We start from the raw sequence: 14142 nt of genomic DNA, 5'->3' as shown, positions 1-14142 counted from the left end.
CACTGTGTGCAAGGTAACACACACACACACACACACACACACATGGATACACACAAAGCCTTTATGTTTTATTTACTCTGAGAGGAAACCAAATCACTCTGATTTAATTATTGTAAATTATTTTTATTATTGTCAGATGTATTTATAATTATTTGTAACTACCTGTAAGACTTTCTTTGGTTGATAGTTTCATAGCTGGACTTAATTATGTTGAGGTCAAGGTTGAGTAAAACATCTGATCTTTCATTTAATTCAGAATAAAACCTTTGTGACACCACATGACAGCTTGTATTTTATTGGTCATTGTTTTGTCTGTATGAGGTATAAAACATTGATTTCAATGACACGGATTAAGTAAATCTGTATGTTGTGTGTGTGTGTGTGTGTGTGTAGGTGGCTCACTGCTCTATCAGAGACCAGCTCCTGGGCTACATCTACAATGGTTTTCTCGTTCCTGTCATGGCTCCTGCGCTTCATAAGGTGAGTGGGTGTGTGTTTGTGTTTGGACAGCTGTGATTGGTCAGTCCGATCTCTCTATGAACGCTGCTGTTTGTTTATTGGTCAGCTGACTCTGGAGGAAGTGATGACGACGACGGCGTATCTGGAGCTCTTCCTGCGCAGCATCTCTGACTCCGCCCTCCTCCAGACCTTCCTCATCTTCATCCTCAGATATCGCCATGACAACGTCAGCATCCTGGACACGCTGGTCAGCAGGATCAACACGCCGTTTCAGGTGTGTGTGTGTGTGTGTGTGTGTTTGTGTGATGGTCACTGATTAAAGCTCATGGTGTTCATTTATGTGTGTGTGTGTGTGTGTGTGTGTGTGTGTGTGTGTGTGTGTGTGTGTGTGTTTCCAGCTCGGTACCGTCTCTCTGGCTCTGTTCCGGACTCTGATTGGTCTGTATTGTGAAGATGTCATGCTGCAGTTAATTCTCAGGTATTTGCATCCTCTTCCTCTTCCTGTAGAGATGAAATATGGATTTAAAACATGTAATAGTTCTTTAGCAAATGGAATTGTACCAGCTAGTTTCAAACATGTGGAAGTTTTCTTCTTCGTCAGCTCCTTTGTCATGTGGTGTGCCCCAATGATCCATTTTAGGCCCTCTTCTTTTTTCACTTTACATGCTTCCCTTGGGTGCCATTTTTAATAAATATAAGATTTCATACCACTACTATGCAGATTATACACAGTTCTATCTTCCAGCAAAAACTGACAGCAGTGATTCTTTGGATGTGCTCTATGACTGTTTTGAGGAGATAAAAGGTTGGATGGCTAATAATTTTTTGCAATTAAACGAAATCAAAAACGAAAGCAAAAACCCTGCCACTCTAGGACTTTATCTGTTTTCAATTTAGGTCTCTCTCTGCCAATGTTCAAACCCATGAACGAAATCTTGGGTTTACATTTGATTCGTTAATCAACTTTGAGAAACTAATTAGCACAGTGGTAAAGGGCAGCTTCTTCTATTTGAGATCAATTGCTAAACTGAAACAGTTTTTGCCTCACAAAGATCTGGAGACTGTAATCCATGCTTCCATAACATCACGCCTGGATTACTGTAATTCCCTTCACTGTGGCCTGCCTCAAACACCGATTTCTCATCTACAAATTGTCCAAAAGGCTGCAGCGAGGCTCCTTACTGGAACAAAAAAGAGGGACCACATTTTTGCATTGGCTCCCTGTGAAGTTTAGAATTGATTTTAAAATAGCTGTCTTTAAGTCTTTATCTGGTCTTGCACCAAAATATATTAGTGACCTTCTGATTCCTTACTCTCCTCAAAGAGTTATCAGCTTCTCTTAACTGTCCCACATTGTCGCTGTAAAACAAAGGGTGGTCGGGCTTTTTCAGCTCCTAAACTTTGGAATAGTTTGCCTGTAAATATGACACTTGCTCCTTCACTTTAAGTGTGTTCTCAAATCTTATTTGTTTTCTCTGGCATTTGATTAATGTCTGTTTAATGTTTTGATATCAGTTTGCTCTGATTATATGCTATATTGTGTTTTGTTGTACAGCACTTTGGCGTAACTCTGTTGCTTTTAAATGTGCTATAGAAATTGACTTGTCTTTGAGCTGACTTGCAGTTTAAGCTCCAGATACTTAAACATCAAACTTTTAATGCATCCTCCACTTGGCTTGTATTTAGGTATTAATTAAAGCTCTTTTACAACTTCATAAATTGCTAAATCATTTTATTATGACTTTTTTCATTAATTTATCCCAAACTGATATCTAAATTTAAAAAACGGTCATGTCATGTTTTCACTTTTTATATTTTAATTATATTTGTAAATATTTGATTACATTTTAATATAACGATGACTTAAAACTTCCCATAATGTTATGATGTTGATGTTATGAATCACAAAATTGTTTGCAGCAGTAGTTGCTTTGGATAAAAGCGTCTGCTAAATAAATAAAATAAATAAATGTACAGTATGTTATAAAAATATATTACATTTATTTAAACATATTTTAGTTAATAATTAAACATTTTTTAAATGCAAAATTCAGAATTTTCTCTTTTTACATTTAAATGTAATCATTTTCCATTTAGCAAATAATTAAATGACTTTTTATGATCTTCTAAAAAAATTTAAAAGTATCAATCATATTTTTTATTACATGATTATATACTTAGAAAACTCCACAAAATCTTATAACTCCACAAAATTACTGAAATACTAAATCATAATTTTTTTCATGAAATTATTTGCAGCAATAATCATTGGATAAAAGCATCTGCTAAATAGTCAAATGTAAAAGTAAATTGTAAATTAATTTGTTTTGGTTTTAGCTTTTATGATTTTAAATAAAATGTCATTTTTAAAACATGATTTTATTATACTAAAAACTATTCCTAATGATGTCCCAAAAAACATCAAATTATTAAAATGATGGGTAAAAAAGGTTTCATTTTGTGTCTAATTTTTGCTGTGTTAAAACTAGCGCTGTTAAACGATTAATCGCAATTAATCGCATCCAAAATAAAAGTTTTTGTTTACAAATTATATGTGTGTGTGTATTGTGTGTGTGCGTGTATATATATACATACACACACACCCATGCATGTGTAAATTTTATAAAAAAACATATTACATTTGTATATTAATTATATTTAGATATAATTTAAATTATTCGAACATAAATATATACATGTAAATATTTCAGAATATAAACTGTATTTGTGTGTCTTTATATATACATAATAAATATACACACCACACACACACACACACACACATATTATGCAACCAAAAACTTTCATTTTGGATGCGATTAATCGCGATTAATCATTTAACAGCGATAGAAAAACTACTCTCCTGCTCTCAGCTAAATAGGCCTTAGTATAGTTATAATTATTCTTATCTATATGTAAGCCGTTTGTAGGTTGATAGTTTCCTAGCTGGACTTCTTAAATAGTGTAACTGCACATTCAAAACACTGAGATGCTCAGCAGCCTGAGACAGTAACACTGACTCAACCAATGGTGTGAGTCTGGGGGCGGGACTGTCTGTCAGTCCGACCAATGGCTGTGTTGTGGGTGGGATCTGACCGGACCCTTGTCCATGTTTGCTCGTGCAGGTATCTGCTCCCGTGTTCTCACCTGACGCACGCTGAGAGACTGCGGCTGCGAGAGAGAGACTGTTACTCCATCACTGCATCTGCGCTGTTGTCGCTCACACCCTCCTTCTTCATTCCCAAACCCTGCTCTTCTCCACCACAGACGCCCAAACCCGACTACATCCTCTGGTCAAAGGTCACAGAGGGACTGCTGAGGGGCAACATGGGTAATGGTCTTCATTAGTCTCATATAAACTTTAATTAGAGAGGAAGGCGTAGTTAATTTGAGATGAATGGTAATTTACAAAACATTACATACGCTACCATTTAAAAGCTTGCAGTCAATGAGGTTTTTGAATGTTTTTGAAAGAAGTCTCTTCTGCTCAGCAAGGCTGCATTGAATTGATAAAAACTCACCACTAATAATGGCGACTGATTGACAGCTCTGCACTGCCATAGTTTCAGCCCTCAGCAGATGTACTTTGTCTTTTATTTTCAGAAGAGACGTATACGTTTCAATCTGCATTTAAAGTGATACACATTACACACCAAACCAGCTCTTTTTTAGACATACCCCAAAAATGGCATTTTCCAGATGTTATAAAAAAAATGATCTGTGGGGCATTTTGAGCTGAAACCTCACAGACATATTCTAGGGGCACCCAACACCAATATTACATCTTGTTAAAAGTGGCATATTAGATGCCTCTTTAAAGGGATTGTTCACCCAAAAGTGACAATTCTGTCAGTAATTACTAACCCTCAAGTCGTTCCAAACCTGTAACACCGTTTATTTTCAGAACACAAATTAAGATAATTTTATTCATTCTGAGAGCTCTCTGACCCTCCCATAGACAGAAATGCATTTACCACGATCAACGTCCAGAAAGGTAGCAAGGAGATCGTTAAAATAATCCATGTGACATCAGAGGTTTAGCCGTAATTTCACAAAGCTACGAGATTACTTTTTGTATGCAATGAAAACGAGAGTAACGACTTTATTAAACAATTTGTCTCGATGACGAAGATGAACGAAAATCGTACAGTTTGGAGTGACTTACGGGTGAGTAATTAATGACAGAATTTCCTTTTTTTCGGGTAAACTAACCATTTATCTTCAAATTTAATTTGTCACTAATTCAGTCCTAAATCTCTTCTCTGCCTCTTCAGGAATGGAGGATCTGTTCTCAGGGGGAGATACCGTCGGATGCTCCCGAATAAATGCTTCCGAGCCGCTTATGCACAAGAACTATCTTCAGTATCTGTATGATGCTCGCAGATCCGTCTGTACGACGGTCCAAGCGTGCGACGTGTGGTCGGCTCCGTACGATGGTCTCAATCCGTCCCCGGACGAGTATCAGGACGAGGATGAGGACGAGCGTCTTCCTCACTCTACTCCACCTCCTCAAACGCCGACTCCTCATCCGCCTTCGGAAACCAGCTCCACCGGCGACCGCGAGCGAGTCGGGACGCTACTCGAGCTGGAATGGGACGATACGTACGACGCCGCGCCTGACAGGGAACCGACGCCCGACGTCCCGGACGAGCCCCCGAAACACATTCAGGAAATGCGTAAAAATGCCATCATGCTGATTAAAGGATCTTATATAGAGGAGTCGGAATTTCAGGACGACGTGTTGGTTTATAATCTGATCGCGCAAAAAGACGCTTGCGACGACCGGCGGATGTTCGTCAAAAACGGCTTGAATAAAGCAACCCACAATCACTACATAAACAACAATCTGATGCACACTAATCGCACACCAAACCAAAACCACGCGGAACATCCAGAATCCGATCCGATTGTGAACGGACGTGGTTTTGAGGAGCAGACACTGGAATTAGAGGGCGATGTTGCGCATCTGGACCACAACTGCAATGAGAGCAAAACGTCCGAAGCCGCGGGAGACGACTTCATCTCTCAGTGTCTGGAGCTGATTCGGGATCTGGGCGGAGAGGAAGACTCTGTCGTGGAGGATGAAGAGCAGCTCCAGCGGCTGCAGGATCTCCTGCATGGGGACGAGGAAGAGGAGCTGGACTTTAACTGCTTCTGTGAGGAGTGTGAGGGTGAAGACGATGCAGATGAAGACCCGAATAAAGCCGAGAGCAGGAAACATGGGATCTCGTTTACAGGTCAGTCGTGAGGTTTTATGTGGTTTGGAATGACTGATGAGTCAGAATATGAAAGAGTTTATTGAACCTTTAGGCAAGAGTGTGCATATGTCTTCTATTTTTGGTACCTTATTTGATCCATCAGGGTTTTATGGCTCATATGGTTTATAATAAGAATATAGAGGAAAGAACTGTTTGATTTTATTCAATTTGGTGCAGATGCTGATATTTTTCTGATGGAATTCTGTTGCTTGTGATGTAAATCAATGAGATCTTTCTAAAAGTAGAGCAGATATTTATATAAAATGAACTATATATGTCAGTAAGATGAGATGTAAATGATCCTCACATATAATGCAGTGATTAAGAGCTGAAGAAATCAAGGCTCCTCAGAAGATGTGAGATGTTCTAGGCTTGTGAAGATCATTCCTCCGCTTGAGGAACAGTGAAAGTAAAGCTCCTCAGAAGATCCTGAGGATCAGATCTGAGACTCTAGAACATGATTGATGGAGAATCAAGTAAAGCTGAGCTGCTTCAGTCCAGTAAGAGTTCATCTGGAGATATTACTGACCTTATTCTGACCTTTACTTGATCAAAATCAGGAAAGATTTGACACGAGAAGCTCAACCCAAAGCTGGAAGTTTCTACAGTAACACTAAAATAGCTTTTACTGGATAAAACACTCTAAACTCTCAATCAGAGACAGAAGACACGAGGAGATCGAGTGAGAAACAGCAATGTTTTAAAAATGTTGATCATTCAAAGGACTTAGAAACTTGTGAATCAGATTTGATACAGTAGTTTAACAGCTTTAAAGATGGTGGAAATTCAGTTTTGAGACATTCTTGAGTCGCACAGTTAAAAGTAGAGTCCTGTGAAGAGTCTGAGGTATTTTGATTGCGTTTAGAGGTGCTTTATTTCAGATCTGATTCAGTACTAGGTATATCTGGTTAATGTTTTCCAAGCTCAGATGTTCTGTTGAGTCTAGAGAACAGTTAAGTTGGGCTTTAACAGAGATTACATTAATGATATGGAAGCAGCAAGGACTCACTTTCAGAAATGAAGCACTTTTGAGTTGCAGTAAATACTCAGAGCCAAATTTGGGTGGAATCAGAGCGTGTCTGGTTCCTCAGGGCCGTTCATCAGCGTCCTGCTGTCCCGTCTGGAGAACATGCTGGAGAACTCCATTGAAGTCAACCTGCTGCTTACGGGGATTTTAGCGCAGCTGGCCACATATCCACAACCTCTGCTGCGAGGATTCATCCTGAACACCAGACCTGCGTCTCAGACCGGCACACGCTCACTCTATCAGGTAAACTCTGTTTATAAAATATTATCATAAACAGTGCTGGGGAAAGTTACTTTTAAAAGTAATGAATACAGTATCGCTTTACTCCATAACAAAAGTAACTAATTGTGTTACTTTGTTGCTTTTTATTGAAAGTAATGCTTTATGTTACTTCTGCGTTACTTTTTGTTACCTGTGCCGGGCTTGTTTATTTGTTTTTTTTTTAAATAACAAATAACAAAAGTTATATTTATTACATTTACAAAATTAAATGTAATGGTAAAAATCATTCAGCATTCAGTTTACTCATGAGTCTAGATTTAGTTTTTAAAAATGTATATTGAAAGTTTAAAGTCGAAGTATTAAAACTACTAATACTTAAACTGAAACAAAAATAAATTAAAGCTATATCGAAAAAAAAATAAGAAAAAAAGACAAAAGCACATATAATCACTAAAACACTCAATATAAAGATAAAGAAAAAGGCCAGTTCAAAGTATCTATAAATACTATAATAGTATTTAAACCTTATGTTTAAACAGTTTAAATTATAATCAGCACCTAACTTCTTGTTTTCCTAAAAGCACATTTAATGCAACACAGTGTGCAACAACTTCAATAATCAATACTCAATTAATATTCATAAGAAGTCTACATTTAAATGACTGTTTTATATTTGCCATTTTAATTCTACTTTTACATTTTTGCCTTAAATATACGTTTTTATGAATGCATGTGTGATTCATAAATATGTCTATAAAGTTTCTATCAAGCTTCAGATTTGACTTTAGTTTAGTTATTTTTAGTTATTTGCAAGTTTTTTTTTTTCATTTAAAAATATAAGATGATGTGGTGCTCTATATCTGAACTTGATCTTGTGTGTTCGTCTCAGGTTCTGCTGTCGGTGGCTTGTCAGATTGAACAATATGCAGCGTCCAATCCAGATTTCCCTGAGCTGGTCTGTGAAGCCGCTCAGTTCCTGCTGCTCAAAGATCAGGCTTTAAAAGAGCAAGGTGTGCATCGTCCTGTCCCGATTGTTTGGTTGTCTTTCTGTTTTATCAAGCTGTAACCATCTTCTTTCTCCTCCTGTCAGAGCGAGAAGTCCACCTGCAAGAAAACGCCGGCTGGTTCCTGAATGGCCACGTCTCGGGTCGTCCACACACACCTCTTCCTCCCTGTCCCAAAATCCCTCCGCACCTGCGGAACAGAGTGTTCACTACGTTTCTGTTCGCTGAGTTCCTGAAGGAGTTGGCGGCCATCGCGCAAGAGCACTCCATATTACCTGAGCGAACTGCGGAGGAGTAACACACCTCACACTCACGAAACGTGAGTTTCCCCTTCAGATCACAGCTATAATCAAATGCAGACATCTCTGGACACGTTCTCATTCATTTCTTATGGACGGTCAATGATTTCAAGCAGCCAATGTGTGGGTTTTTTATAGAAATTCAATCCCCTGTTGTGTTGGGGTCAATTTGATCCACACTGATTTTTAAAAACTGCTTGAAATACTCTTTATTTCTTACTGAAATTTGGCGGATATTTTTTTTTAGCATCATGAATGTGCATGGCACATGGATATGGCTGTACAAAAACTATTACAACTTTTGTGTTGGGTCAGATCCACGCTTAAATTTTTAAAGTGCTCGAAATGGTGGTTAAAACTGTTTATTTCTTTTTGAAATTTGGTGAATATTTTTCATTAAGGGTTATAAATGTGCAAGCAAGGTTTCAACACAGATGTGTTTTAGAAAAGCTGTACAAAAATCTTTACAGCTTTTGTGTTGGGTCAAAACTGACCCACACTCTATTTTACAAACTGTAAAAAAAATACTGCCCAAAATACCAGTTAAACTACTTATTTCTTCTTGAAATTTGGTGGATATTTTTCATTTAGCATCATGCACATGCATGCAAAGTTTAGGTACACAGATGTGTTTTGGAAAGGCTGTGCATAAAAATTGTTACTACTTTGTGTTGGGTCAAACTGACCCAAGCTCAAATTTTCAAACTGCTTGAAATACTGGTTAAAATACTTATTTCTTCTTGACATTTGGTGGATATTTTTCAGTTAGCACCATGTATGTGCATGCAAAATTTCAGCACATGGATTTGTTTTGGAAAGGCTATACGGAGTTTGTTACAGCTTTTGTGTTGGGGTTAATTTGACCCTCATATGTATTTTAAATGACTCAAGATACTGATTCAACTATTAATTTCTTCTTGAAATTTGGTGTATGTTTTTCATTTAGTGTTATGAATGTTCATGCACATTTTCAGCTCATGGATGTATTTTGGAAAGGCTGTGCTGAGAATTGTTACTAATTTTGTGTTGGGTCAAATTGACCCACCTTCAAATACTCAAACTGCTCGAAATACTGCTTAAAAAGTTTATTTCTTCTTCAAATTTGGTGAACATTTTTCTTTTAGGGTCATGCATATGCATGCAAAGTTTCAGCACACAGATGCATTTTGGGAAGGCTGTACAGAGTTTGTTAGGACTTTTGTGTTGGGGTTATAGCCCCACTGGATTCTGTGCAATTTGCCAAAAATCAACAATCTGAAAAACATTAAAGAGGCCGATAAACAACGGAAGACCATTGCTGTAGCTTGTCAAAGCCTAAAATAAATGAAATACATGTGAATTTATGAAATTTAAGACTCAAATTTTACTCGAAATTGAAGCTCTTTCTTTATCCACTGTAGTTGGGTTTCGCAATCCAAAAATAATAATAAAATTAATAATCTGTCAAAGGTGGTTTTTGAGATCCCAATTACTAGTCTCTTGCAGCACTGAATAAGTATGATAAACTCATTCTACCATTACGAAGGTTTAAGAACAGAACATAACGATAAAACATTGGGATGTACAAATAGCAATAAAAACTACTTACACTACACTAAGTCCAAATAATATTAGGTACTGTTTATACTTGTAATTATTTCCTCCTACAATCCTACAGTGACAAAAACATATTTTGTGTCTGTGAAACATAAAAATATCAAAATATGGTCAAATTGTTCACTAACACAATAGAAATAACACTATAAAATAGATGGGATTTATTACATTTCTCAGATAATTTATGTTTTTTTGTCTATGACCATCTACAGTAGAGGTGTTCTGTTTTACATTAATCTTTAGTGTTTTTAATAGTTTATTTTTGACAAATTGCACGAAAAAACAATGTGGGTCAATCTGACGATCAGTTATTGAATACAAAAGGAGGCTTAAACACAATAGAACTGGTTAAAAATGACCGAAAACACATTAGTTGTTAACTCCGTTAGCATACAGATGAGCTAAAAGCTAAAAACATGCACTTAAAGCCACAGAAGATTTATTTCTTTAGTTTGGAGGCTCTGGTTTACGGTTTATGTGAATTCTGGTACGGTTGCTTTTAAAGACATCCGGACCTAATTTGTGCAAGTGAACCTGCACTGATGTATAATTTGATGTATTGAATGCATAAAGAGGGTTAAATGTCTTATTTCTGTGTCTTTTAAGTAGCTCATTTTTTAGAAACACACAGCACAGTTCATAGTCTTCATCATAATGCCTCTTTTAAAGGAACAGTTCACCCGGAAATAAACACATTTACTCAAAGAGTTTTGGCGAATAATCACCACTGGCTTTAATTTAAAAAAAACACATATCAAGCACTAAAATGGACAAAAACGCACAATAATATCAGTCAATGTGACTGTATTCCCAAGCACATTTACATTTTTGCCTGAACTGTTGCTTTAACTAACAAACTCCTTTTGTCTTTTGTTGATTTTGACTTGTGTTTTATATTATATTGGTTGTTATGTTATTATTTGTGTATATAGATGAATCACTGTAATTAGTTGTTTTCCAGCCAATGTAGTATATGTGTGTGTGAAGCTTCTCAAAACTACATAACGTTCAGAAATCAGAAACACTAGTGACATTTAAAGTCAACATGGCATTCACAATACATTTCACTTCCATAATGTGAGCATTTCTGAGGATATCCAATGAGAAAATGCAGATTATATGATGACGTTTTAAAATGCACGAGTTATAAACGCCTGAGAGCTCTAGAGCCAAGATCTGAAGAGAAGACTTTAATAACTCAAATGTAACTCAAAATAACATGAGCAGGATTTCAAGCCTTATTTTGTTGTGCATTTGTACATTTGTTAAAACTAAAGGAGAAGAAGCTTTTTGAAATGTTTTATGACCTGTTATGATGTCAATGTAAAGTTTTGTACACAGTATTTTTACAGATCAATCAGTCACGAGGTAGACAACAGAAATATGGTTTGTTTTTAATATGAGCCTTTGTAATATTATTCTGCCCCCTGGTGGTAAATTAAAACTCCATTTGTGGTGTATACAGTATTTATGTGTGATATGTGTTTATGATTTATAATGTGAAATAATAATATTAGCAGTTTAATGGAAAAACAATATATTCACACACATTTGAAATCCATTACATTATTATCAATATTACAAAATATAACATTAGTTAATGTCATATGGTAATAATAACAACACACTTCTGATCCCAAACTCTGACCAGTGTGTGTGTGTGTGTGTGTGTGTGTGTGTGTAGCACTTACACACTAATCCCCACAATAATAAAGATGTTAAATACTCATCTGAGGAGGAAACAATGTTGCATCATAATGAAAGGATGTGTAACGTACACTTTTCTGTAAACTGATCCAAACATTTTTTCACTTATTTAGGGTAGAGTAAGAATATTTACATTTTTTTAGGAAGTTAGTTCATACTTAGATGTAATTTTATATGCAATATTACCTTTTCTTTTCATCATCATCTTTAAGAGTTCATGATCATTTCTGTTCAACTTTATTTCTCAGTTGATAATTACATCCACAATTCATAAAACACAACACATGCAACTGAGGTACAAGAAGGATTGACTTCCAAAAGTCATTGAAATCATTTAAAAATCAAATCAACGGGTTAAAAAAAGGCCTCAGGTCCAAATATTCATTTATGACCAATGAACTGTTTGACAAAAACTTCCCGATCTGAATCAACGGAGTAGCGAACAGGCTCCGAAGTGCCGAACTGAATCAAAACAATACATCCTAAAAGAGTTCTATTTTTTTTTAGAAAGAAAGAATAAATTTTACTGACCCCAAACTTTTGAACTCTAGTGTTTATTTTTCGAAAAGACATCTATTTTAAATAAATGCTCTTCTAGAATCCTGAAAGAATATCACAATTTCAGCAGCACAACTCTGATAATAAATCATCATATTAGAATGATTTCTGAATATCATGTGACACTGAAGACTGGAGTAATGATGCAGAAAATCACAGAAATAAAATAGATTGTAATGTTTATTAAAATAGAAAAATTTAGTTTTATTAATAATAATATGTAACTTTTTTTCCCTGTATTTTTGATCAAATAGATGCAGTTTTGATGAGAAAAACTTTTTTTCACTTATTTAGGGTAGAGTAAGAATATTTACTGTATTGCGGAAGTTAGTTCATACTTAGATATAATTTTATATGCAATATTAACTTTTCTTTTCATCATCATCTTTAAGAGTTCATGATCATTTCTGTTCAACTTTATTTCTCAGTTGATTACTCCATCCACAATTCATAAAACACAACACATGCAACTGAGGTACAAGAAGGCTTGACTTCCAAAAGTCATTGAAATCATTTAAAAATCAAATCGACAGGTTAAAAAAAAGCCTCAGGTCAAATATTCATTTATCACTTATGAACTGTTTGACAAAAACTTCCTGCCAATGTCCAGATCTGAATTTTAAAAAATTACAAACAGGCTCCGAAGTCCCGATCTGAATCAACGGAGTCGCGAAAATGCTCCGAAGTGCCGATCTGAATCAACCGAGTCGCGAACAGGCTCCGAAGTGCCGATCTGAATCAACGGAGTCGCGAACATGCTCCGAAGTGCCGATCTGAATCAACCGAGTCGCGAACAGGCTCCGAAGTGCCGATCTGAATCAACCGAGTCGCGAACAGGCTCCGAAGTGCCGATCTGAATCAACGGAGTCGCGAACATGCTCCGAAGTGCCGATCTGAATCAACCGAGTCGCGAACATGCTCCGAAGTGCCGATCTGAATCAACGGAGTCGCGAACATGCTCCGAAGTGCCGATCTGAATCAACCGAGTCGCGAACAGGCTCCGAAGTGCCGATCTGAATCAACCGAGTCGCGAACAGGCTCCGAAGTGCCGATCTGAATCAACGGAGTCGCGAACATGCTCCGAAGTGCCGATCTGAATCAACCGAGTCGCGAACAGGCTCCGAAGTGCCGATCTGAATCAACCGAGTCGCGAACATGCGCCGAAGTGCCGATCTGAATCAAAACAATACATCCTAAAAGAGTTCTATTTTTTTTAGAAAGAAAGAAAGAATAAATTTTACTGACCTTTTAACTTTTCATTCATCAAAGAATCCTGAAAGAATATCACAGTTTCAGCAGCACAACTCTGATAATAAATCATCATATTAGAATGATTTCTGAATATCATGTGACACTGAAGACTGGAGTAATAATGCTGAAAAACACAGAAATAAAATAGATTTTAATGTATATTAAAATAGAAACATTCGGTTTTACTTCATAATAATATTTAACTTTTTTCCCCCTATATTTTTGATCAAATAGATGCAGTTTTGATGGGTAAACTCCTTTAAAAAAAAAAAAAAACATAAAAAATCATTCTGATCCCAAACTCTGACCGGTGTGTGTGTGTATGTGTATGTTGCACTTACACACTAATCCCCACAATAATAACGATGTTTTGGCAAAATGAACTGTTTGACAAAAACTTCCTGCTCCGATGTCCAGATCTGAATTTTTTTTTAAAAAATTACAAGTAAAAATGATAGTAAAAATAATTAAGATTGATCTTCCTCTATATTATATTAACAGCCTAAGCACCATAAGATCACCTTTACACTATAAAAAAACATTATATTTCAACCTATATTAATAACCTGTATGTATTAAAAAACAAAGAATACCGTTCTTACCAAATTCATTCAACACGTTATTAAATCATAATTAGTTTTTAAACACTTGACAGGAACTTTCAGAGCTGATTTCAAAGTTACTGCGTTTATAAAACAACTGTATGAAAGACTCAGATCACGTATCTAAAAATAAATCGCTATAGTAAAAGAGAAATAATA

The 14142-nt window shown here is 36.2% G+C and overlaps 1 protein-coding gene across 2 annotated transcripts in view; it reads left to right on the top strand.

The window, feature by feature from the left end:
- Positions 1–11326, top strand: part of LOC113041656 (protein FAM160A1-like) — an 18574-nt gene extending 7248 nt beyond the window's left edge. For both annotated transcript variants that reach the window (XM_026200307.1, XM_026200308.1), the window contains 9 exons: positions 1–13; positions 394–480; positions 566–733; positions 858–937; positions 3585–3790; positions 4734–5696; positions 6809–6987; positions 7856–7976; positions 8057–11326. The exon at positions 1–13 is cut by the window's left edge and continues 146 nt beyond it. In XM_026200307.1, coding sequence (XP_026056092.1) covers positions 1–13; positions 394–480; positions 566–733; positions 858–937; positions 3585–3790; positions 4734–5696; positions 6809–6987; positions 7856–7976; positions 8057–8268 — 2029 coding nt within the window. In that variant the 3' untranslated portion in view covers positions 8269–11326. The remainder of the gene's footprint in view (positions 14–393; positions 481–565; positions 734–857; positions 938–3584; positions 3791–4733; positions 5697–6808; positions 6988–7855; positions 7977–8056) is intronic.
- The last annotated feature ends 2816 nt before the right edge of the window (positions 11327–14142 follow it).

Source organism: Carassius auratus, chromosome 23 (assembly GCF_003368295.1).
Source record: "Carassius auratus strain Wakin chromosome 23, ASM336829v1, whole genome shotgun sequence".
Classification (NCBI taxonomy): domain Eukaryota; kingdom Metazoa; phylum Chordata; class Actinopteri; order Cypriniformes; family Cyprinidae; genus Carassius; species Carassius auratus.
The sequence above is the reverse complement of the archived record's forward strand: the minus strand, read 5'-3'. Positions and strand labels throughout refer to the sequence as shown.